Below are 22880 nucleotides of genomic sequence, written 5' to 3'. Positions count from 1 at the left end.
TCTATTCAAACACTAAGTGCTACCAATCCTACCTCAAATCTTCATGGAATCCAACCTTTTGAAGTTCACTGAGTATCTTACTCCTGGACCTCATCCTCTCTTGCCTAAACTGGAACATGCCCTTAAGTGACCTTCCAGTCTCTGATTTGCTTTGCTGTTCCTGCAATACCCATCTGTCTATGCTGCATCATAAAAATGCCAAAGTAGTAATAATTTGAGATATAAATCTCAATGACTAACGACTTCACTGCTTTGCTTAAAATTCTTGAATTATATACAAGATAATTTCCAAACATCTTTGGGTGGCCCTGAAGTTCTGGGAGCTGGTCACTGCTAGTATTTCCAACTTCATCTCTGGCTACTTACTCAACCAGCACCATTCACACTATTCTTATGGAACTTCTGTAACCATGGGATTTCTTGCCCTGAAAACAAGCTGTTACTACTACATAAAATAATCACCTCCCCCATCTGCAAACTAAAACTCAACTTCTAAAATGGGAATTATAATGATAATCACTTCACTAGATTATGAGAGCACAGCAAACTATTTAGCTCTTTACAAATAGGAGCTATTTTTATTTCCCACAACTAATAATCATTATAATTTAAGCTCTTTATTTCAATGTGTGCCATTAAAACCTATTCTAAAAACAACACATTATAGATTTGATGTTGTTGATAAACACCATCAAATTACAAACTTTCATACTGTTCCTTCCATTCTTTAGTTACTTGCATCTCTGAGAAATTGCAAGAAGCATTCCATTTGTGTTGTGTTTTTCTTTATTTCTTCTCTTTTTTTAAAGTATGCACGTTTCTTTTTTTAAAGATTTATTTGTTCATTTGAGAAAGAGAGAGAGAGAGGAGGAGGAGGAGCAGAGGGAGAGGGATAAGTAGACTCCACGCCCAGCACCCAGTCTGATGTGGGACTTGATCCCACCACCCCCTGAGATCATAACCTGGGTTGAAATTAAGAGTCAGACACTTAACTGACTGAGCCACCCAGGTGCCCCTCTTCCTTTTTTTTTTTAATTTGCAAATAAGAACACTGGTTCCCCTGACATGCAATCCTGTATTCTTCTAAAGATGCTATTATTTTGTTGACTGATAGTTCATTAATAACTATAATTACCATCTGCCATGTTGCATCTTAAATGATCTAACAACTGCATGTATATTAGTTTTCAATTCTGGAAATTAAGCTCTTGAAAAGGCACTACCCCTCCTAAATCAGGTAAAGTTCCAGGTGTATATTTCAAATAATTAGATTCGTAAATCCACTTTGCTTTTTGTTATTGCCACATTGTAATACTGATGTAAAATTTCAGTCCTTTCTATGAATACTCTTATTCAAGGCTAACTTTAATATATAAACTATTGTGCTTTCACCTTTATAGTCTCTCATGTATGATTTTTTGAAAGACACAAATAAGTATTATTTGGTTTTCTGGGCCTGTGGTTAAAAAAAAAAATAAGAGTCAACTAAAATCATCTGGTTGTATTTTGAAGGGAAAAAAGCCTAAGTTCCTAGGTAATAGAAGCAAGGAAGACTTGAGGAGTCTCTCAGTATTCATCTTAGTTTAAAGCTCTTTTTGAGAATAAAGGACATACATACTTCTATAAATATGTATCTCTTTCAATTTTATTAAAGACATTTCTTTTATTTCTCCTGCCAAAACTGTTTATGAAAAATATATATCTTGGGCTGAGAATTCCAGCTATAAACAATTCCAGAATTCTCCTAAGGAATCAAAATAGTATACTTCCTTCTTATAACAGGTTCCTTTTCATTTAATTTTCATTCAGGCACATTTCCCTTCATGTCTTCTCTCTACATTTTTTATTTTAGGACATATATATTGTACAAAACAATGGCCTCTGATTTATTCCATTCGGGACCCGAGATTTGGATAGGGGCAATTTATAGTATTTGTAAGAAGAATATAATAATACGATCCACAAGCCCCAAATTCAATATACACCTTTGCCAATTCTAATAAACAGATCATTGTATTTTATTTACCTTACTTTTTTAAAAGATTTTATTTATTTATTCATAAGAGACACAGAGAGAGGCAGAGACACTGGCAGAGAGAGAAGCAGGCTCCCTGTGGGGAGCCTGATGCTGGACTTGATCCCAGGATCCTGGGATCACACCCTGAGCCAAAGGCAGACGCTCAACCACTGAGCCACACAGGTGTCCCCAGATCATTGAATTTTAAAGCTGGAAGAGGCCTTGGAGAACATGGAGTCCAAACCTGAAAAATGAAAACCAACGGATGTTAAGTCACTGACCAGTCACTCAACTGACCAGAGGAAAATAAGACTGGACCCTCAGGGTCCCTAAATCCAAGTCCTGTGCTCGTTTTTAATAGTCACATGTTCTGTTATGACAGACAGGCAGCAGTCGTCTGTCATTCTTCTCCAGGTGAAAATAGAGTTAACTGAGTTCGTCCTTTGAACAACTAGGAAGCACTGATTCTTAAAAGCAAAACTGGAAACATATGAAATTTCCATAACAGAAGCTTTCCTCTAAGGCTGCCTTTTCTGTCTATTCATAAGTAAGTTGCCTAGGGTGATGTTCTCCACAGGCAGCAGCTATTAATCTTTGACTTTTTTCTTAGAGGCAACAATGCTAATTTTAGGTTACTGTTAAAAAAGTAAAAAATCTCTTCCTCTGAATATCTGATCATCCTGGAAATTGTTTGCAGACTTTGTTTTCATGCTCTGCCCAGAAGTACTCTGTGTAGGCTAGGAGAAATCCGTAGGTATGAAGTTTGATGCTTGAAATGTGCACTTTGGCAGACCTCCATCTAGAGGTGTATTTTTTATGAAGGATAAAGAGCAGCTGATTATACTCACGAAAACCCCAGAGGAGGTTAGACTGTTGATGGTGACTGAGTACAGTGGAAGAGCTCAGGGTCCCTCTCCCACCAACCGCTTGCTCTCATAAATACCAACCAAGCCCTATCAAGATTATTTCATTTGATGAACCAGCAAAGTGTCCGGAAAGGAAGGAAAAGGAAGAGCAAGGCACTCCCCACGAGGGTGGGGGAAAAGAGGTTCTGTGAGCTTTCCCCAGTGATTAGAGCCGGGAAAGTTGATCTCTTTTCATGCTGTGGATGTGGCTGCTGCAGTCACGCCTCCCGCTGCCAGCCCAGCACCAGGATCTTAATCAGTCACTATGAAAACTCATTAGCTTCACAGCAATGAGTCCTCCACTGCTGAAGCTTGGCGCTGTGCTTAGTACCATGGCAATGATCTCAAACTGGATGTCCCAAACTCTCCCATCCTTGGTAGGACTGAACACCACGAGGCTGTCGACGCCAGATACCTTAGTAAGTCACTCGGGTGGGTTTGACCATCTTGGGAAGTAAGGGCATTAAACCAGTGGGCTTGATTTTGTAAACTGCAAAGCTGAGATTTTGCTTCTCTATTTACAAGGCGGCTTCAGTGATACAATATTTATGTGCTAACTTTAGTTATGGATATTGCTTTGTGAAGACTTTAAAGTTACACCAAAAAAATAATAATAATAATAATAAATGGACAATTTGAGAAATTAGCTGTAAAAGGAAATACTAGACTCATTAAATTCTTAAGACTGATAAGCTTTAACTTGTTTGGAAGGATTCTTTAACAAATGTGTTTTGTTTTTTATTATTTTTCTACTTCTTCTAATGTCTGTAAAACTCCCATAATTTTTCCTACGGAGTATGCTATAGAGAATATTCTAGCTAATATAGCTTTACTATAGCAGGATCTTCCTTGGAATTCAGTTCTTAGGGACTATTTGCAATGCCTTCAGTCCGAGAAATCAACCTCTTTTAAATACAAATAAAAAAACCTCAGCAATTTAAAACCTGACAGAAAGACTTAAAGAGAGCTAAGAAACACAATATAAAATTTCCTTGATAAAATCATCTCCCTTTAATTGTTTATTTTTTTATAAAGACTCTCCTATCACAAGTCTTGCTCCTGTAGTTTTCACTCACTTAAAATTAATTTTAGTTTTAACCCTTCCCACATTATAATGAAGTCTTTTCTGATAGTCTGAACCATGGTTTAGTTAAAACCTGTCAAATAAAAATGAAAACTACTGATTTTTCAGACAGAAGTTACAAATTCAAACAGAAGGAATATCCTCAAAAAAAAAAAAATCATTTCTCTGCTATCAAATAAAGGATGCAGAAACAATTAGTATTTGGAGCTCTTTACCTGCCTATCGATTTTTATCACTGGATCATTCCATTGGATCAAAAAGTCAGATATTAAAAGAAAAATAATCTCCCATTTTTAAGACCTATTTGCAGTTATGACTAATAATTAATCTATCAATGTGTAATTAACTGAGTAAAGCCAAGACAAATTAATTACATAATTTACTAAATTCAGCCACTGCTTAGGGCATGAGTAGAGCATATGTGAGGCACACTTTGACCCACTTTTATGTTTACCTACCTCCGTTAAATCACTTAAGTCACTTCACTGTCTTTACTTTGAGATTTCCCTCCTTAGTACATGATGTATGTATGGCAGGAGGGATGTAAAAAAGATTTCTCCAGTTATAAAGAAAGCATGCTATGTCATCAATAAACAATTATAAAATCAAAGTATATTATTTAGTATATACTGAGCCAAATGCTCTCAATGTTCAAAAGCTTGATCTCAACAACTCAGTTATTGAATTAACCCTTTCAGAAAATGAATCTAAACTAAGAAATTCATGAATGAATTCTACTCCAAACTTGGTACCTTGGATCTGATATGTATAATTTTTGTGTGTATAGACATTGGTTTTCTTATTTTCTGTTGTTGATAGAAGAGAATCAAATGTCCAAAATTATGCATGATTCTTTTAGGACTTCTAGTTATCTTCTAAGGTTAAAGTAAATTCATTTTCTTTACTTCCTGATTTAATAATCTGTTGGTTGAAAAATAAAAAGCATTGCTCTGGTCTGTGAATGTTCTGATACAGCCGAATCCTCCTTTGGGTGACCAAAAAAAAAAAAAAAAAAAAACAATCAGGAAAGTTTACACTATGGTATTCTTCACTGGAAGGGAGAAATCAACTTGCAAAAGTTTTTTTTTGTTTTTTGGGGTTTTTGTTTTTTCTGCTTTTTTTTTAATGTTTCACAGAAGTGGCATACTTTACAGAGAAACAATGGCTATGACATTTCCCTATCTTAATTATTCAAGATAATTGCTCATACCTTTTGATTCCCATGGTGAAAAATAAATGAATCTGTATTTCCTAGATTAAGATCATAAAATGTTAATGCTGGAAAGGATTTCTGAAACCATACAGGCCAGTTATCTTCACACTATTTTTGGCAACAGTGCCTTTTTTTTCTCCCAAATTAAATTTTATGTAATATACGCTGAAAAAATATTTGTTGAGTGAAACTTGAAGTGGAAGTCCAATTTGTAAAACAGGTCATGGGTCAAATTATAAACAATGAGGGGAGGTATTTATTGAGCCTCCACCATCTGCTCCCTCTCCATACAATCAACCCCTTGCCCCAGACAAGATTCCTCCAGAGAAGCCTTAAAGCACTCAAGAGCTCAACTGGAAATATGAATGATCTAATCCAACCTCCTCCTGCTGCAAGTGGGAAGAATGACCCAAAATGTATAAGTGACTGAACAGATTTTGCCCAGCTGGTGAATGAGAGAGCCAAGAATGGAAGCAAGTCACCTGACCACAGTCCTGATCAGAGAAGTGGTCTCATCCTTCACTAGTCCTTACCTCTCCTGGCCCTGGAGCCACAGTAGGTTCTTTGTGCCCTGCTCAGGTGGCTTCCCATAACCCTGAACTCCACTTTCCTTAGATGGCAGGGTTAACAGTGCCCTTCCTAGTAGATTTAGTTAGGATATCCTGTCCCTTTCAACTTTCCTGCTCTATGTTCTCACTTTAGACAGTATGTATGGGATGAGCCTGAAACTCAAAAATAAACAAACAAACAAACAAAAGAGTAGGTCTTCCTAACTCTGGGAAATGAACTAGAGGTGGTGGAAGGGGAGGTGGGCAGGGGGTGGGGGTGACTGGGTGATGGGCACTGAGGAGGACACTTGATGGGATGAGCACTGAGTGTTATTCTGTATGTTGGAAAATTGAGCACCAATAAAAAATAAATTTATAAAAAAGATAAAAAAAGAGTAGGTCTTAAAATTTGCTTTATGAATGTTTATGGGATATGCAGATGGCAAAAAGTTCAGATTTACATAAACACAAAATCTTTCTTTAGAAGGGTATTTTCAAGTGACCTAAAAAAATAGAATAAAAGTAAGAAAAAAAGGGCCTTAATGATTAAATGCAATTAAATCTGTTTGTAGCAAGTGTCTCTGAAATAGGCAGTGTACATTTGATTGTCTCAAAAGCTGAAAGAGGTTTTTAAATTTCTGGGATACTTTTGTTAGTAAATAGTAAAATACCGCTCCTTATTAGGGGAATATGCTCCCACTTGTTTTTGTTAGAATCTTCAAGCATTTCTTTATTCTCCTCTTTGGCTCTGGTTTCTTTCTTCTTTATTTTCTTTCTTTTTTCCTTCCAATCTATCACTGGGCCCATCAGCCTTTGGAGAAGCTGGTGTCCGCAGAGGTGAGGCCTTGGCTCTGAGGATGCTCAGGCTCCCTCTGACACTTCTCTCTGATGCAAAGTAACGGCCCTTTGGGGCTGAGCTTCTGAGAAATCCCCCATGCTGTGGACTCCACACCAGGAAGAACCTGGAAAAGAGCAATTAAACGAGCAGAGGACATCGGCAGATACCAGCTGTTCCCAGTCAGCCTGACTGCTGTGGTGGGAAGAGGCCTCAAAGGGAACCCGGGGGCATAAGTGATTTGTTTTGCTGCAGTTTCAAACATCTAGCTGACTTCTCATAAATAACTACTTCACTGAGTTAGTCACTTATAAGTTCTGTAAAATGAGTAGAATGCCCTGACACAAACTCTCCACACTTTCCAAATTTCTTCTTCTCGACTCACCAACTTTTTTCAATTTGCATGAAGACCTTGGACTTCTGTGTTATACAGACTGTTCTTCTTCCTCACATCCTTAGGCAATACCCCTTTTGTGAAAGGGCAACTAAACAAATTAAGGAGTGGAAGGTGGAGCAGAAAACAGAACTGCAAATCTTGAGGGCCACAGAGAAAGCAATAATTGCCTTTTTAGGGAAGAATAGTGACCTGGATACAAGGGTAGATGTATTCCTGCTCAAGTACCTCAGACGGAAGTAGGGCTGCAGACAGAAGTTCAGATGGAGCCTCTCAGCTTTCCACCAGCAGGAAGGGGCTGCCTAGGAAGCAGCAAAATTCTTATCATGCAGAGTTCGAGGATAAACCCAAGAACGGACAAAAGTGTGACTGAGGGGACAGAGACACAGGACCAGAGATGACCTCTGAGCCTTTTCCACCTCAGACTTTGTAATTTCCAGAACGTGAAGAGAGGTGTCCAACCAACCTAAATTTTATATCTTTGGGTTTTTTTGTCATTTGTTTTTTTGTTGTTGTTGTTGTCGTTTTGTTTTAATAGTTGTTTTTCTTACAGCCTTGAGGTTTTCTTGAGAGAAGAACATGCATTTCTTATTTCAGTTCCAATGAGTCTCATAAGAAATAGGAAGAAAAGTGCTGTGCAGTGGCATCTTTATTAACACATCCTCCAGAACACAGCTTCATTCCGTGTGGTCTGTCAACATCTCTCCCATTCTTTTCCTCACATTTCTCCTCTCTTCACAACTAAAGCCATTAGCATGCTAAACCACATTTCACTCTCTGAGACCAAACCATCCTCAGACAAAAAAATTTATAAGGGGTTTCATCCTTTAGGCATCTCCACTTTAAATCAAATAGGGTCTAATAAATGGATTTTTTTCTGCTTTATTTTTTTTCTGCTTTATTTTCCCTACCTTGTGTACCATTTCCAACAGGTAGATTCCTTATTCTTTTTTGCCTCCATCTGTGTATACTTTTTATGAAATGTGTAGAAACTCAAGATAAAATGTAAAACCTAGCAATGTTCAACTGGCTAATTCAGTTCTCTTAATATCATCAGATTTCTGTCCTTCGCCTGCCCCTCCATGTGGGCCCTGATAAATGATTGCAGGGCCCACCACAGGAATATCCAGTTGCCTTGCTGAACCTGCACTGCTAACTACTCCTCCGGGGTGCCAATTGCTACTTATTTTCATACTGTTTAGATAATGCCCTCCACTTGCCTGGGTGTAGCTTCTCCAAAACAGATTTTTGGGCTATTGGTGAATGGACATAGACTTTCTGTCCACATTTATGTGCAGAGGATGAGAGTAAAGACTCTGAGCTGAAGAAAACTGGGTCTAAGTTCTGATAGATGACTTGAAAAAAAAAATTCCTCATGAGGAGTTGCAGTTTCCTCATAAGTAAGATAGTCTATGTCTAAGGAAGGGTAGTTGGTTTAAAAAAAGTGAGGATAATACAAAGGGGGGGATTTTATAAACAGAAAAACAAATGGAAATGCAAGATATTTTTATTTATTTTTATTTTTACCTCAGTCTTCAGGATCTCTCTTTTCTGGTACAAAGCCCCCGGAGTTTTGAGTGAATTCTCACACAGTAGCTTTATATTTATAAAGCATAGCTTGGTAATTCAATTATAAGGAAAGAATCCAGACTTGAAATCCAATTGTTAAAATTATCATTTTAATTCTCCTATTTAGAGCATTCTTAAATATTTCATGAGTTCTGCAATATTAAAAACTACTAAATAGTTCATTTAGTTCTTCTAATTAAAACAAAAGGTTCAAAGAGAACTGCATCAGTAACCACTATGATTAGGATGCTTTGGATAGTAATAAACCACATGCACCCTCCAGGTCCGAGTACTGGCCTTCACCGCAGTTCCGAAAATGCTTTCAGGGTTAGTGTTAGCATTTATAAAAGGGAATTTCAGATAACTTGTGGTTCAGTGTGGTGGCTAAACTTTCAGACTCTGACATCAAACTGACATCAAAGTGCAAATCCCAGCTCTGCTGATTACCCCCTGCATGTCCTTGAGCAAGTTCCTTCCTGTCTTTCCATCTCAATTCGCTCACCTATAAAATGGGTAGAATGGAATAACATAACCTTGTCCATAAGGTTAGTGTGATATTCAAAGGTAATAGTACATGAACGGCCAAGTTAGAGCTCCATAAATGTTTGCTATTACTATGAGTTTTACAGACACCTAAATAATTGTTCTTGAAAGTTAAAATGGCAAGTCTTTTTTCATTGGTATCCAAAAACTGCCTAAATATTTCCTTCCACCTGAGGTCTTAGATGGTTTTCTTCTGATCCTCCTTTCAATGCCAGTTATGGATGCCTAAAAGAGAGCACTAGAGATGCTTCCTTTATTTATCAAGGACCCTGGCAAAGAGGTCTCTTTCAAAACCCACAGGACTGTCAGGCACTCATCTTTTATATTAGCTTTTTTCTCTTTTGAGTTACCTTTTTCTTGCCAAAGAGGTAACTTGTTATACTTGAGATCATTCAAACTAACTGTGTAGTAGATAAGGTCATGGCTCTTCCCAATGATTCTTACAAGAAGACAATTGGAAGTACAAACAAGGCTGGAGTCTACTTTTATTAAGCTGACACTTCAGGGAGAATGTTAAATGAACATCAAACCCTATTCACCTTTCCTGTTTCCCTCATTCCAGAAACCAAGTGACACCTTGCCCTGTCATGATAAGCTCCTCACTAGTTAGCCAAACACTGGCAAGTGAACACCAATATTAATGCTGCCAGGTTTAATAATCAGTGTTTGCGCTGCAGTTAAAGATATTTTAATATTATAATTGAGTGACCCCTGCTCCTTTATCCAAAAGCTAAATTTATCCTAGTGACAAGACTTAATTTTCTGACATACTTGAGATTTGTGTCCAATGTTAGGTGAAGTCTAACTGAAACTATAAGACCTCTGTCTAGATATATTAACCCCATCCTGTTACTTAGCTTAAACCTTTAAATGTATCCCTGAAAACTACTCTGCTAAACCATTCCTATCACTACTCGGTAATCTCTACATTTTTTCTTCCTTAATACAAAAAGGATACCACAATAGTCTTTAAGATGCTATCTGATTCTAATAATATATAATTCTAAGTACATCTATCCATCCTAACTAGATATTCAGGCATAAATGCCACAAGGAATGAGAGGAAAAAGAAAGAAATGATAATGAATCCAATGCTTCAGAAATAAAAGGATGTTTCCATGAATTATCTGAAAAGGAAGATTAAAAAGAGCTCTGGCACCACTTGGTTCTCATTATAGATCAAGGACAAGGACTGTGACATCTTCAAGAGTTTTCTGAGTTCATAACTTATAGCTTCTCTGATAGTTGCTCATGATTGCTGTTGCAATGCCTATCAGCACCCTGTAGCAATTACTGCTAGAGCCCTTGAAAAGAAAAAGAACTGTGTGCTGGCTGATGGTATGCAATGATCTGGGACCTGGGACAGGATAAGTAGGAAATTGTATCTGTTCTGCTGTGAATTCCAGGGGCAGAAGTTCTCACAGACCGTAGCAGATCTGTGGAAAGAGAAGCCAGCCTGCTTTCATTCTTCGAAGAGTCCACTTTTAACCTGGCAAAACACTCCAGGTCTATAGGCAAACAGCTGATTCCAGTAACAACAGGCATTTTGCAAGACAGTCCTCTCTGGCCTCCCTTCACCTCTTGGTTCCTAACCGCATCTCCATTCCCAACCCTCAGCCCTTCTCTCACTCTTCCTCAGCCTTGGCTTTCCAACCTCATTCATTAAATATTTTCTTTTCTCAACTAAATTCATCTCCCTCTTCTCCTGGTCATACAAGAAATACCTATCTTCTGAATCCCTGGAGACCAGAGAAGGACAGATAGAGAAAGGCTGATGAATTTCAGATCCTAGTCTTAGAAGCCAGAAAATAGCTACAAAGAGGACCGCTGATTTATCTGCTATTTCAACAGGAAAAACAAATTCAGATCAAATTGGATGGTTTGTCTATGTAACATCTGTTAGGTAGTTTTTTCAATATCCACGACTGACCTTTAAAAACAATTATCTGGCTCTTCAACATCATACTGATATGGCCTTAGCATTTTAATTAAATGCAGGACTCTAGTGGTGCACTGTCCAATAAGGAGGCCACAGGTAGGGGCACCCGGCTGGCTCAGTGATTGAGGGTCTGTCTTCAGCTCAGGTCATGATTCCAGAGTTCTGGGATCTAGTCCTGCATCAGGCTCCCCGCAGAGAGCCCACTTCTCGCTCTGCCTATGTCTCTGCCTCTCTCTGTGTCTCTCATGAATAAATAAATGAATAAAAGCTTTAAAAAAAAAAAAAGGAGCCCACATGTAGCTATTAAGCATTTGAAATGTGGCTAATCCAAATTGAGGTGAGTCATAAGTATAAAATGTACAATCCATTTCAAAGAGTGCAAAAAAAAGAGGAAAAAACAATGTAAAGTATTTCATGAATAATTTTTATATTGATTACATGATGGAATACTTTGAATATATGGAGTTAAATAAAATACATGAAGATTAATGTTATTTCTTTTTACCTTTTTAAGCCCATTAAAAAAGTTAAAATTATTATATTTCCATTTGACAGTACTGCTCTGGAGCATACTGCCTGGTTTCATACAAGCTCTACTATCCATGCTGAGTGTTCCCAAACAATTTCCTCTTCTGTGAAATGGAAATAATAATTCCTGCTTCTTAGGGTGCTTCTTTGTACTGCTGCATCATCAAAATCAATGCACATGAGCTGTCCCTTGGACCAGGGCCTGCCCTTGAATGGCAGCATTTTTCAGCCTAGCCGATCTCCAAAGAGAAGCTCAACTGAGAGTCGAGCCACTGATAATCTCAGCAGCTAGAGAAATGAATGAGTGCCTCTCTGGGCAGTACATCACGGCAACCGCAACGACTCCTGTTTGTACAACGGAGAGTATATGTTTAAAGCCCAGTTCTTTCTGAAAAGTAACTAGATAAAAAGTGAGCATACTTATCTTTGTACCTGATAGAATGTACTTGATATGACAGGAAATATCTAATATATCTAGTAGCTGGATATAAACTAAGTGTTGAAATAAGACATTTGAAAGGCAAATAGCAATACTAGACAATACACATTAAATGCTTGGTGAATAATACAGACAATCCTTCAAAATAGGTAGAAATTATAAGGGTTTAGTAATCTGAAGGTTTATAAGATGGATATACCAAGCAGGAGAAACAAAATGAGTAACATACACAGATATAAATCAAGGTGGCATGCTTTCAGGACACACACAGACCAGTATGATTGAAAAGAAGTTTCCTATAGGAAGATACAGGAGGAAAAACTAGAAATGAAAATAGGAGGACGACTTTAAACTGCCTCCTTCATAGATAGGAAAGCCACTTTAAGCTAGGGTTCTAGAGAGGTAGGGTGATAAGTGCACAGAAGTAATTTGAGAAGATGAATTTGGCCGACTATGTTAAAATACTCTCTTTAACCTCCCTAGGACTGTGCTTTCTTTGCAAAACCATGGTGATCTAATTATTTTTACCTATATTCTTATATGCTATTTTTCTAGCTTTATTCACAATTGATCCTTTAATGCACTGGAAGGTCCTTACCATAGGGCTTTGCATCAGAATATCACACATGAATAATAATCAGAAAAATATATATATACTACTACTACTACTACCAGTTACTGTTGGGAAAGACAAACTAACAGATCTTATGTAGAAAAACTGCTGTTATGTGATTCAGTGGTTATCAGACGCTTCTAAAGTTGCACTGAAATGTCCAGATATGACAAAAAGCATTAGGGAATTGCTATAGGGTCAATAAATGGTTAATAACATGAGAATAATATAGAAAAAATTCTCCTGGAGACTGATAAGGAGAGTGTAACTAAATGAAGCTATGCTGCCTATAGAAGTTGTTTAATCTCTATCTTCAGAGAATAAAAACACAAACTTTAATTATCAAAAAAAGATGCTTTGCTTAAAATGTTACAAACCTACATTCTCTTTACACTATAATAGACATCTGTGTTCTTATGTGTTTGCCATTGGTTTCCTCAGACTCAGATCAGTCCCAAAGAAGGGTGGCAAGTGTACAGTTCAGCACAGGATCCTGATGGACGATGCATATGCACAGTGGTTGCTCCAGAACAGAACCTGTGTTCCCGCGATGCCAAAAGCAGGCAGCTTCGCCAGCTTCTGGAAAAGGTAGGTACCCAGTTTTCTGCCCTCCTTCACCTTTTTTTAAATTTTTTATAATAAATTTATTTTTTATTGGTGTTCAATTTGCCAACATACAGAATAACACCCAGTGCTCATCCTGTCAAGTGCCCCCCTCAGTGCCCGTCACCCATTCACCCCCACCCCCGCCCTCCTCCCCTTACACCACCCCTAGTTCGTTTCCCAGAGTTAGGAGTCTTTATATTCTGTCTCCCTTTCTGATATTTCCTACCCATTTCTTCTCCCTTCCCTTCTATTCCCTTTCACTCTTATTTATATTCCCCAAATGAATGAGAACATATAATGTTTGTCCTTCTCCGATTGACCCATTTCACTCAGCATAATACCCTCCAGTTCCACCCACATTGAAGCAAATGGTGGGTAGACATGGCCAACACACACATGAGAAAACGCTCTGCATCACTTGCCATCAGGGAAATACAAATCAAAACCACAATGAGATACCACCTCACACCAGTGAGAATGGAGAAAATTAACAAGGCAGGAAATAACACATGTTGGAGAGTTTGTGGAGTAAGGGGAACCCTCTTGCACTGTTGGTGGGAATGTGAACTGGTGCAGCCATTCTGGAAAACTCTGTGGAGGTTCCTCAAAGAGTTAAAAATAGACCTGCCCTACGACCCAGCAATTGCACTGTTGGGGATTTACCCCAAAGATACAGATGCAATGAAATGCAGGGACACCTGCACCCCGATGTTTATAGCAGCAATGGCCACAATAGCCAAGCTGTGGAAGGAGCCTCGGTGTCCATCGAAAGATGAGTGGATAAAGAAGATGTGGTTTATGTATACAATGGAATATTCCTCAGCCATTAGAAATGACCTTTTTAAAAAAAAAAAAAAAAATCTACCATTCCTTGAAAGGGAAAATATGGGAGAGCAGGGAATGGTGAGGAAGGTCATTCCAATTTTTGTCCCCCCTTCTCAAGTAAACTTGTTTTCCCTTCCTGAAAAAGAATACCTCACGCTTCCTGTTCTACTGTTTTATTTATATTATTTTTTACTTTTCCCAATCTTACCTTCTTAAGACTGACTATCATACCTCTTAATATCCAGCTGGTCTCTCCTTAAGGAAAAAAAGAAAAAAGCAAGAAGCCCTATTCCCATGCCAGAAATTTATCCTCAACTCCCAAGATTACACTAGACTCTTTGAGCTCACACATTTGAATCCCATTAACAATCTTGCAAGGAAGTTAAAATAACAGAATGCAATATGCAAGCTATCTGAACAGATAATGAATAATTTCAAGTATTTATCATCATTCTCTAAGTCATTCCTTTGAACATTAAACTCTTCAGTTTCATTCAATAGCATTTTCTCCATATAATTTACTTAAGCCGGATCCATAACAATCAAACACAGAATGTCCTTGATTTATTCTTTTTTGCAGATAAAAGTCAGCTCATGAAAGGTTATTTATGTTTAGTTTGAGGAGGAAAAAAAACAATGAATGGTTCTTTCAATTATTCTCATTCAGAATTTCACTGTGTTGGGCTCTGAATATAGTAGGACAGCTGGGTGGCCAGCCTGATGGAAGGATGGCAACATGTTGGAATTTTAAATACCTTTAGGGATAATAAGATAGATTAGGTAGTATGTGCTTTTAGGGGACACCATGCTCAACAATTCACTCTGTGCATATCATTTTCATGATCATTCACACAATGATGGCAGTGAATAGGAACTTTTTACTGAAAATTAAGAGAAGCTAGAAAAATGAAAGCATCAAATTTGTAATACAGATGTGCCTACTTTATGTAACCTCAAGCCAGCAACAATAACTTCCACCGTCATATAATGTAAATAAATTTCCTCTGTGTACATTACTTAGAAGTCTATTGATGTGCTAAGATTTTAAGAAAGTTTTTTTTCTTGTTTTTATACAATGATTAGTCCTGTTTTTCCTCCCCCTCTCCTCAGAGATATCAATAATCTATTGGGTCTTTCTTTTAAAGTCTCTTTTTATAAGATCCCATCTTCTCTGCTCCTTCAATATCTGTCTCCCAGACAAGAGCAAATGTCATTTTCATTCAAGTTAATGACTCTAGCTAATGTGCCTCTCAGCTATTAGGAATCATGACATATGAACTGTGGTTTTTCTTGAGTATTGCTTACCAATCTTGATTTTCTTTATTTCTATGGGAAAAAATCCAAATACATGGTTTTAATATTATTTGGTTACCAGGGAAATTAATTACCTTGGTAATTTATCTTTTAAATCCAATTCTTCTTTTCTCTTAAATTGTATTTCTCCCTAAATTATAGACTCTCTGCTCCTATATTCTTTCCTGTACAAAAGCATCTTTTTTCTTTATCAATTTCAGTGAGAAACACATTCTTAGATACTATAACCTTATTTCTGCTACTGTTTCTCAGGATAGCATTACACATACACACCCCATATAGATTCAGATATTTCTTCGAAAACCAGTCCAAAAAATTCAAATAAAGTGTCAGGAAATAGATAATACCCTCTACAGGTCCAAAGTCAAACATATTCCAGAACTATGATAGAAACCAGGAATTAGTGTAGGATAAATAAGGCAAAAAAAAACACAATCCAGGGGGTTGGCTGAAAACAATCATTGAAATTTATAGACCATTCCATCTAATATGCAACATGTTTAATGTATTAAAGAAATTCCAGAAAATCACGCCTTAAAAAAAATCATCATATTTAAGTAACAAAAAACTCCACAAAATCTATTAACAAAACCTAGGTGTCTACAAGTTATGTTCATTAAATCTATTACTGGAGAGTATTATATGCCAAGAGAAATAGTAAATTATATGAACTGTAGGCTGCTTTTTTTTCCAAGTAGCCTACCCAATAACTATGAACTAGAGTGAAAATCTAAGTTAATTTGTATTTAAATTCAGAAAGACCTCAGACATTTATTTATGCAAGAACTAAAATAAATAATTTTTTAAATTATCAATGAAGGGAGAGAATAAACTTGCCAGACTATGTAGAGAGGGTCTAAACACAGGGACACATATGGAAAACCTGTAGAATATGAGTGATAAACAGACTAAAAGAGGAACCACAGCAGATGGATCTCCTTCCTACAAGTGTAACTGTCGGAAGCCAGTCTCAGGTATCATCAGGAAACTGGTGCTTAAGAAGTCTCTGTAACAGTGGGGAAACCAAACGTTCCTAGGTATAGCCAGCAAGAAAAGCAAAAGACAGTCCAGAGCCACATCCTTTCTGTCTAGACAGCTCCATCTCTATCCATTACCCAAATGTAGCTCTTCTACAATATAGATGGTCACAATCAAGTCTTAGCAAAAACTCTCTCTGTGCATTTTCCTACAACACAAATACAGTTGAAAATTAACCTAATAGGGTTAATCAGAGACAACATAAAAGAGAAGCTATTTTTAACTGTATCCAGAATATCTCATTTGCCTATGTTTTCTAACTGTATGGACTCTGCCTAGGTACATGGAATTCCTAGGAAAATATTGGTCACGCCAATGATGGGCATCTTCAAAGACAAATGCCATATTCAAATGTGTAGATAGTTTCTTTAATACAAATGGCTTTTCTTTATTCATGCTTAACCATAATAGAGCTGAAAATTATTTTGAGAGCATTAAATTTACCCAAGATGTAGTTACCATCTCCATCTTTCATTGTTGTCTCACTAATGTTGTGCCACACTAAAGATCCAAAAAAAAAAAAAAAAGAAGCTATCTAAGTAAGAATGATAGTAAATTAAGAAATATTTGGGAGTGATGTAATGCTATAGTGCTACAGTGACAGAAGGAGGAACTTTCCTTAAAATATTAAAATACTAATTACCTATTACTATTATTGGAAGCCTAAGATAATTTTACCCAAGAGATATTCATTGAGCAATTATTCTATTCCTGATTCTGTATAAGGTCTTAGAAATAAAATATTTGGATAAGATGCAGCTTCAGATCTCACAGAGCTCACCAAGGGGCAGCCACTTGTATGCTCCTACCCAACACCCTCAATACACAATTAGTTTTAATATAAGCTAGACTATAATATTTCCTGAAAAGATAGCATTCATAAAAGGCAGGCCTATGGATGAAACAGCAGAAAAGGAAAAAAAAAACAGGAAAATATGACCTTCTTTAATAAGTAGAAGTAGGCAAGCAAAGCAGCAGAATGCACTGCCTTTTTGGAATGTTCCAATTCTGAGGAATGTACCAACAATGGGCTCTTTATAGCTAGCTGGTCCACTGAGCTGTGTGACATACCTAATGACAGAAATTGAATAAATCACTCCTTCCTTATTTGTAACCCCCAATTGTTGCAATGAAGATAACTTTTTACTTATAAATAAATAATATGTTTATTTAAAAATAAATAGAATAATGCTTAAAATGTATGAAACAAAATAAAATTCACCTGAAATTCCACCATAATGTTTTTTGGTGATTTCATGTATTCATTTCATGGAAATAAAACATATAATTCTATGTAGATTTATATATATATATATATTCTATTTAGCAGAGATTCCTTTCTATAATATTCATTACTTCTCACCCACATCACCCCCTGTATCAAAAAACTAACAACCTAATATGTATTCTTCTAATCCTTACATTCCTTTCTCCACCATGATTTTTTGTTCATATGCCCCATTTTTTATGCATATGTGAGAGACAGAGACACACATACGCACATAGAATTTGATTTAGTATAAAAGATCAAATTATATAAAAGCTGTTACATTCACTCTTCTCACTTGCTTTTCTCATGGAAATTCCTCCATCTTGAGCAAAATTTAATAAACACAGTGATCCTAATAAAATGCAGATTCTGACTCAGTAGCTCTGGGGCAGGCCCCAAGAATCTGCATTTTAACAGGCTCCCCAGTGATGCCAAACTTGCTGCTCTGTAGACAATAGTTTGAGTACCACGGTATAGAAACCTAGCTTACCCTCTAAAATAGTGTATTGGTACTCCATTCCCCAATCACTTAATAGCTCTCCAACTATTAGACATTTTCACTTTGTTTTTAGGGTTTTGCTGCCACAAAAATTAGAGAGCCTTTCTTTCCTCATTTCTAGATTTTTTACAGGTCACCTGTTTCCTACTTCTACATAGCCTGGAGCCCAAGGAACCTAAGAAGTACCCTCAGCTTAATCTGTGTTTGCTATCTACCTACCAAACACTTGATAGAGCTGCCATTTTCTAGGTCTCTTAAACACTATGCTCTTCATGTATGGGGGTGGCCCAGCATTGCCACGGTGCATCTTGGTCAATTCAATCTCACCCCTGGGAGAACTTAAGATGTTGAAGTAACTGTACTAGAATGATTCCATTCTAATTCTATTGGACATGTCACTACCATCCACAATTGTTAAACATCCCGATCTTGAAGAAATCAGAGTTAGTACTTATAGAAACAACTCATGTTAACATTTAATAGCTTGGGGCATCATAAGCTTACAAGGCCCTGGGATGAAATTTCTATTTTTAAAATTTACTTTTCTGATTTATTAAATTCTTATTCATATTTATTTATCCCTAATCCTAGAATGACAATTTTATTATTTCCTGCTTAGGTTTAAATTTCCCTTGCTAAATTTTTGGAATATTTATCAGGAAGAATTGTCCTCCTGAAAACGTATCGTGTGGGGATGCAAATATGGATTTGGCACTTCCAGTTCTTTATGTTACTGTCATTTTTGCTACTTCAGTATTGATTGAATATACCTGTAAATAGACAATAATGTAGAGCCAATATTCTTGTTTAACAGGTTCAGAACATGTCCCAGTCTATCGAAGTCTTAAACCTGAGAACTCAGAGAGATTTCCAATATGTTCTAAAAATGGAAACCCAAATGAAAGGGCTGAAGGCCAAGTTTCGGCAGATTGAAGATGATCGGAAGACACTAATGACCAAGCATTTTCAAGTAGGTTTGACTTCTGCAGTCTTGTCAATTCAAATTAGACACTGAGTGCAATGGACAGCCAGCATGGCAATCAGCTAGAAATAGCTGTGCGTTGGCCCACATGAGCAAGGTTAAAGACTCACTGGGGATGTCAATCATCTCTCCACTGGAACTGACCATTAGCTGGTAGGAATGCATAGAAGACTTGCTATAAAAAGAGCCTAATCCTCCTAGAGCTTGGTGGAGTTTCTCGATAGATTTACAGGCAATTCAATATCTAAGACAAGAGGAAATCTCAAGGAAGATTAATAATTAAACTTATCAATGCTTTTTCCTCATGACTTTATGCCCTGCTGATATGAGGAGGCATAGAGAGAATATTTAGTATTAAAAGAGGCAATAATACCATTAATAGTAGCATATAAAAAGAAAAGGAAGGCCATTTCATAACTCGATACAAAGTCTTTTCTCAGGCTTCAAGTCGTTTTTGGCAATTATCCAGAAACACTGAAAATGGAGAGAAATAGTGCTTTTAAGTATGCTATATGGACATTTAGCACCTATGTATGACAGTGCCGTATTTTTTAAAATCTATGATAATACCAGTTGAGCCTCTATTAAAAAGAAATAGCCTGCCTCCGAAGGGGTAGCACATAGTTTATAGAACACATTGTGGTTTTGTAAACAATAGTTCTTTTCTTCCTCCCTTCCCTAGTGAGATGCACTGCTGATGGTAAGGGAACGGGCCCAAATTTAAGCATCAGAAGTGCTTTTCACACATAATGGTGATGGGCACAGAGCTAGTCAGAGACATGTGACAGGAGGTCCACATAGCACACTTTGACCTGGCAGAAATATTCATGGTTTGTAATTTTCTTCAGTGGTGCTCAGGAGTCTAAGTAGGTATGTATAAGTTTTTACATTGAACCAGTTTTATTTTTGTTTATTTTTAAAGATTTTATTTATTTATTCATGAGAGACAGGGAGAGAGAGAGAGAGAGAGAGGCAGAGACACAGGCAGAGGGAGAAGCAGGCTCCATGCAGGGAGCCGGATGCGGGACTCAATCCCAAGACTCCGGGATCATGACCTGAGCCAAAGGCAGGCACCAATCCACTGAGCCACCCAGGGATCCCCAGAACCAGTTTTAAATTCAACCAGAGAGGTACAACAGAAGGAAAGGAGGGTAAGAGAGTGGATGATACTGACAAGAGATGAGGCTCAAGTGATGAATCATGATGTTGAGGTGAAGAGAAAAGTAAGCAAACCCAGGAGGTTAAGAAATTAGAATAAATTAGAGCAAGGCTTAGAAGATATCTTAAGAGTAAATATTATTGGGAATGAGAGAATGAGTGAACCGGATGAGTAGATAATTTATGGGGGGGGGGGTGGCAAACAGTGAAAAGTAGAAGGCTGAGGCGGAAATGAGTTAACGTTAACCAATACTTATTGAGCATGTACCGTGTGCAAGGCAGTGTTGGCCCACTGCTGGATATATAATGATCTCTCTTCAATGAAAGACAACTAAAACAGGCATAGAAAATTGATGGTAAAGAGAAGCAGAAACATTATTTAACAGCACAAAGGAAGAGTAATCTTATTTAGTTTTATTCAGAGAAGATCAGGGCAGGATTTTCAAGATTTGGCAATTTTCCAGAAAGCAGTTTTGGACTAGTCTCCCAACACACACACACAGACACACAGAATCACAGAAGAGTTTCAGAAAACCAGAGGATTCTCCAAGTGTTCAGGGTTAGGGTGTAGGCTGTAGAGGAGTAATGTGAGCCGGATGCTGAGGACATCAACGAAGGAGGAATTGGTAAGCTGGCACTTACAGCACAGGGCCGGGGGTGGAGGGCGGGGGGTGCATGCCCAGAAAGGAAGGACAGAAGGAGAGGTGCTCAGGGTGTCTGGCGCAGAGTGAAAATTACTCAGGCTCAGATGGACAATGCAGAACTCTCTGATGCCAAGGGATAGTTTGAGGGTGCCAAGCCTGGAAGAGCTGGGAAGGCATGATGAAGCCTGTGTATTTGTGGGAACCCTTGGGAGAAGATCAGAAATAAACAGAGAGATAAAAAGCTGAGAGAAACTCAAGGAAATAATTTGCCTTTTCTGTAAGTTTGCTTAGCAGCAACCAGGCTGTGAGTAAGAAAACTTAATTCTCAGGCAGCACCATATGACATAATGATTTTGATTTTACCAGTTCACATAATCCAAGTAGATACTTAAGTTATATGTTAAAATCTAAACAGCAATAATAATTTTCTGAAGAATTACACATATTCAACACATAGTTCTGGCAACTTTAAATATACATTAGCTAATTTAGTCTTCTCAACAATACTATAAAGTAGGCACTATACTTATTTCCATTGTTCAGATAAGAAACTGATGCAATTTGTTCAGCACTTATATCTAATATGCATCAGGACCACAATATCCAACTCCAGAGGTAAGCCTGCTAATACCAGTTCTACACTGCATCTCCAAATAGATTATAGCTCTCTGAAACGTAAGCATAATAATTACATGCTCAATATGTTTGTTGAATTTATGTATTCACTGAGCCTGAGCACGAGTCAGATTTGGCATGAAGTGCTGAGGTACCATATTTGATGCAAAGAACTGGAACATTCCAAAAGTAAATTTACATCAAAAATACTTTTTAATTGGAAGAAAACCCTACTCTGATACACCATTTTCAACTTATCAAAAATGCTAAGTAAGTTCTGTCTTCTGTACTTTTTATTTTATTTTTTTTGTACTTTTTAAGATGAAGATTGTATTCTAGTTATCAGTACACATATGTGCCATTCTACTTTAACCTTTTAAAAATTTGATGTGTATATTGGTTGAACTTCCCCTTGCTCTCTGACTGATGTCCAGAGTTTCAAAATTGATTACCAATAACCAAATTATGAATTTTTGAAGAGATCCAAAAATATAATTACCTGTCTTTGGTGCTGGTTTTTTGTTTTTTGTTTTTTGGGTTTTTTTTTTTTTTAGTTCAGGGGGAAAAAAGTCACCAAAATTGTGACACTGAATTGCTTTCTTTTCAATATTCCCATAGTGTAACATAAAACTCTTCATTGTAACTATTGCTATAATATGCAGCAAATGCTACCGACAGAACTCTTCTTATTAAAATCATAATGAAGCAATTGTGTCTTCCTTTTGGGATGCCACAAGATGTTCAAACTAATAAGTTTATTTCCAAATGAGCCACCAAAATGGGTAAAGCTATGCAATTTCACCTTTTCACTGTGATATTTATGAATCGTTCTCATTATGAAGACTCTGTCCCCTCCCACACAACATGGACATATAGACAAAATCAAAAAATTCAGAGCTTACAGAGCAAGTGGAAATTTCCCCACAAGAAACATAAGCCCATATACCAGGGCAGCATTGGGAACTCCTGCTATTTTAATGCATTTATAGTAATAACATCTTCCAAATGTAATTTTAAAATGCAATTTTCAGCTCCTTAAATTAGTTAGTGTACAGCATGGTTTCTGACAGCACCTATGGATTATTCTCAAATGATCATAACAGTGACAGCTCTTTCCACAAATGAGATCATCTGTAAAAAACTCACAACTGACTCACATTCATGAAATATTTTCACTGACCACTACGACCACATTAAAGGCAAAGAAGAAAAGGTGACACAACCTCAAAATTGAAAGTGAAACTGCAGGTGAGGTTCAGTCTCATGATGCTAGAGATAAGAGACACTGTGTTGGCAAAATAT

At 37.2% G+C, this 22880-nt stretch overlaps 1 protein-coding gene across 3 annotated transcripts in view; it reads left to right on the top strand.

Moving 5' to 3' along the window:
• The window catches only part of OLFM3 (olfactomedin 3), a 193242-nt gene that overhangs the window by 140982 nt on the left and 29380 nt on the right, over positions 1-22880 (top strand). For 2 of the 3 annotated variants that reach the window (XM_072834732.1, XM_072834733.1), the window contains exons 2-3: positions 13069-13215; positions 18994-19149. In XM_072834732.1, coding sequence (XP_072690833.1) covers positions 13069-13215; positions 18994-19149 — 303 coding nt within the window. Of the gene's footprint in view, positions 1-3191; positions 3342-13068; positions 13216-18993; positions 19150-22880 lie in introns of those variants that run through there. The other variant, XM_072834731.1, reaches the window with a different exon arrangement.

The sequence above is a fragment of the Canis lupus genome, chromosome 8 (assembly GCF_048164855.1).
Source record: "Canis lupus baileyi chromosome 8, mCanLup2.hap1, whole genome shotgun sequence".
Taxonomy (NCBI): domain Eukaryota; kingdom Metazoa; phylum Chordata; class Mammalia; order Carnivora; family Canidae; genus Canis; species Canis lupus.
Note: the sequence above shows the minus strand (reverse complement) of the source record. Positions and strands in the feature narration are given on the sequence as shown.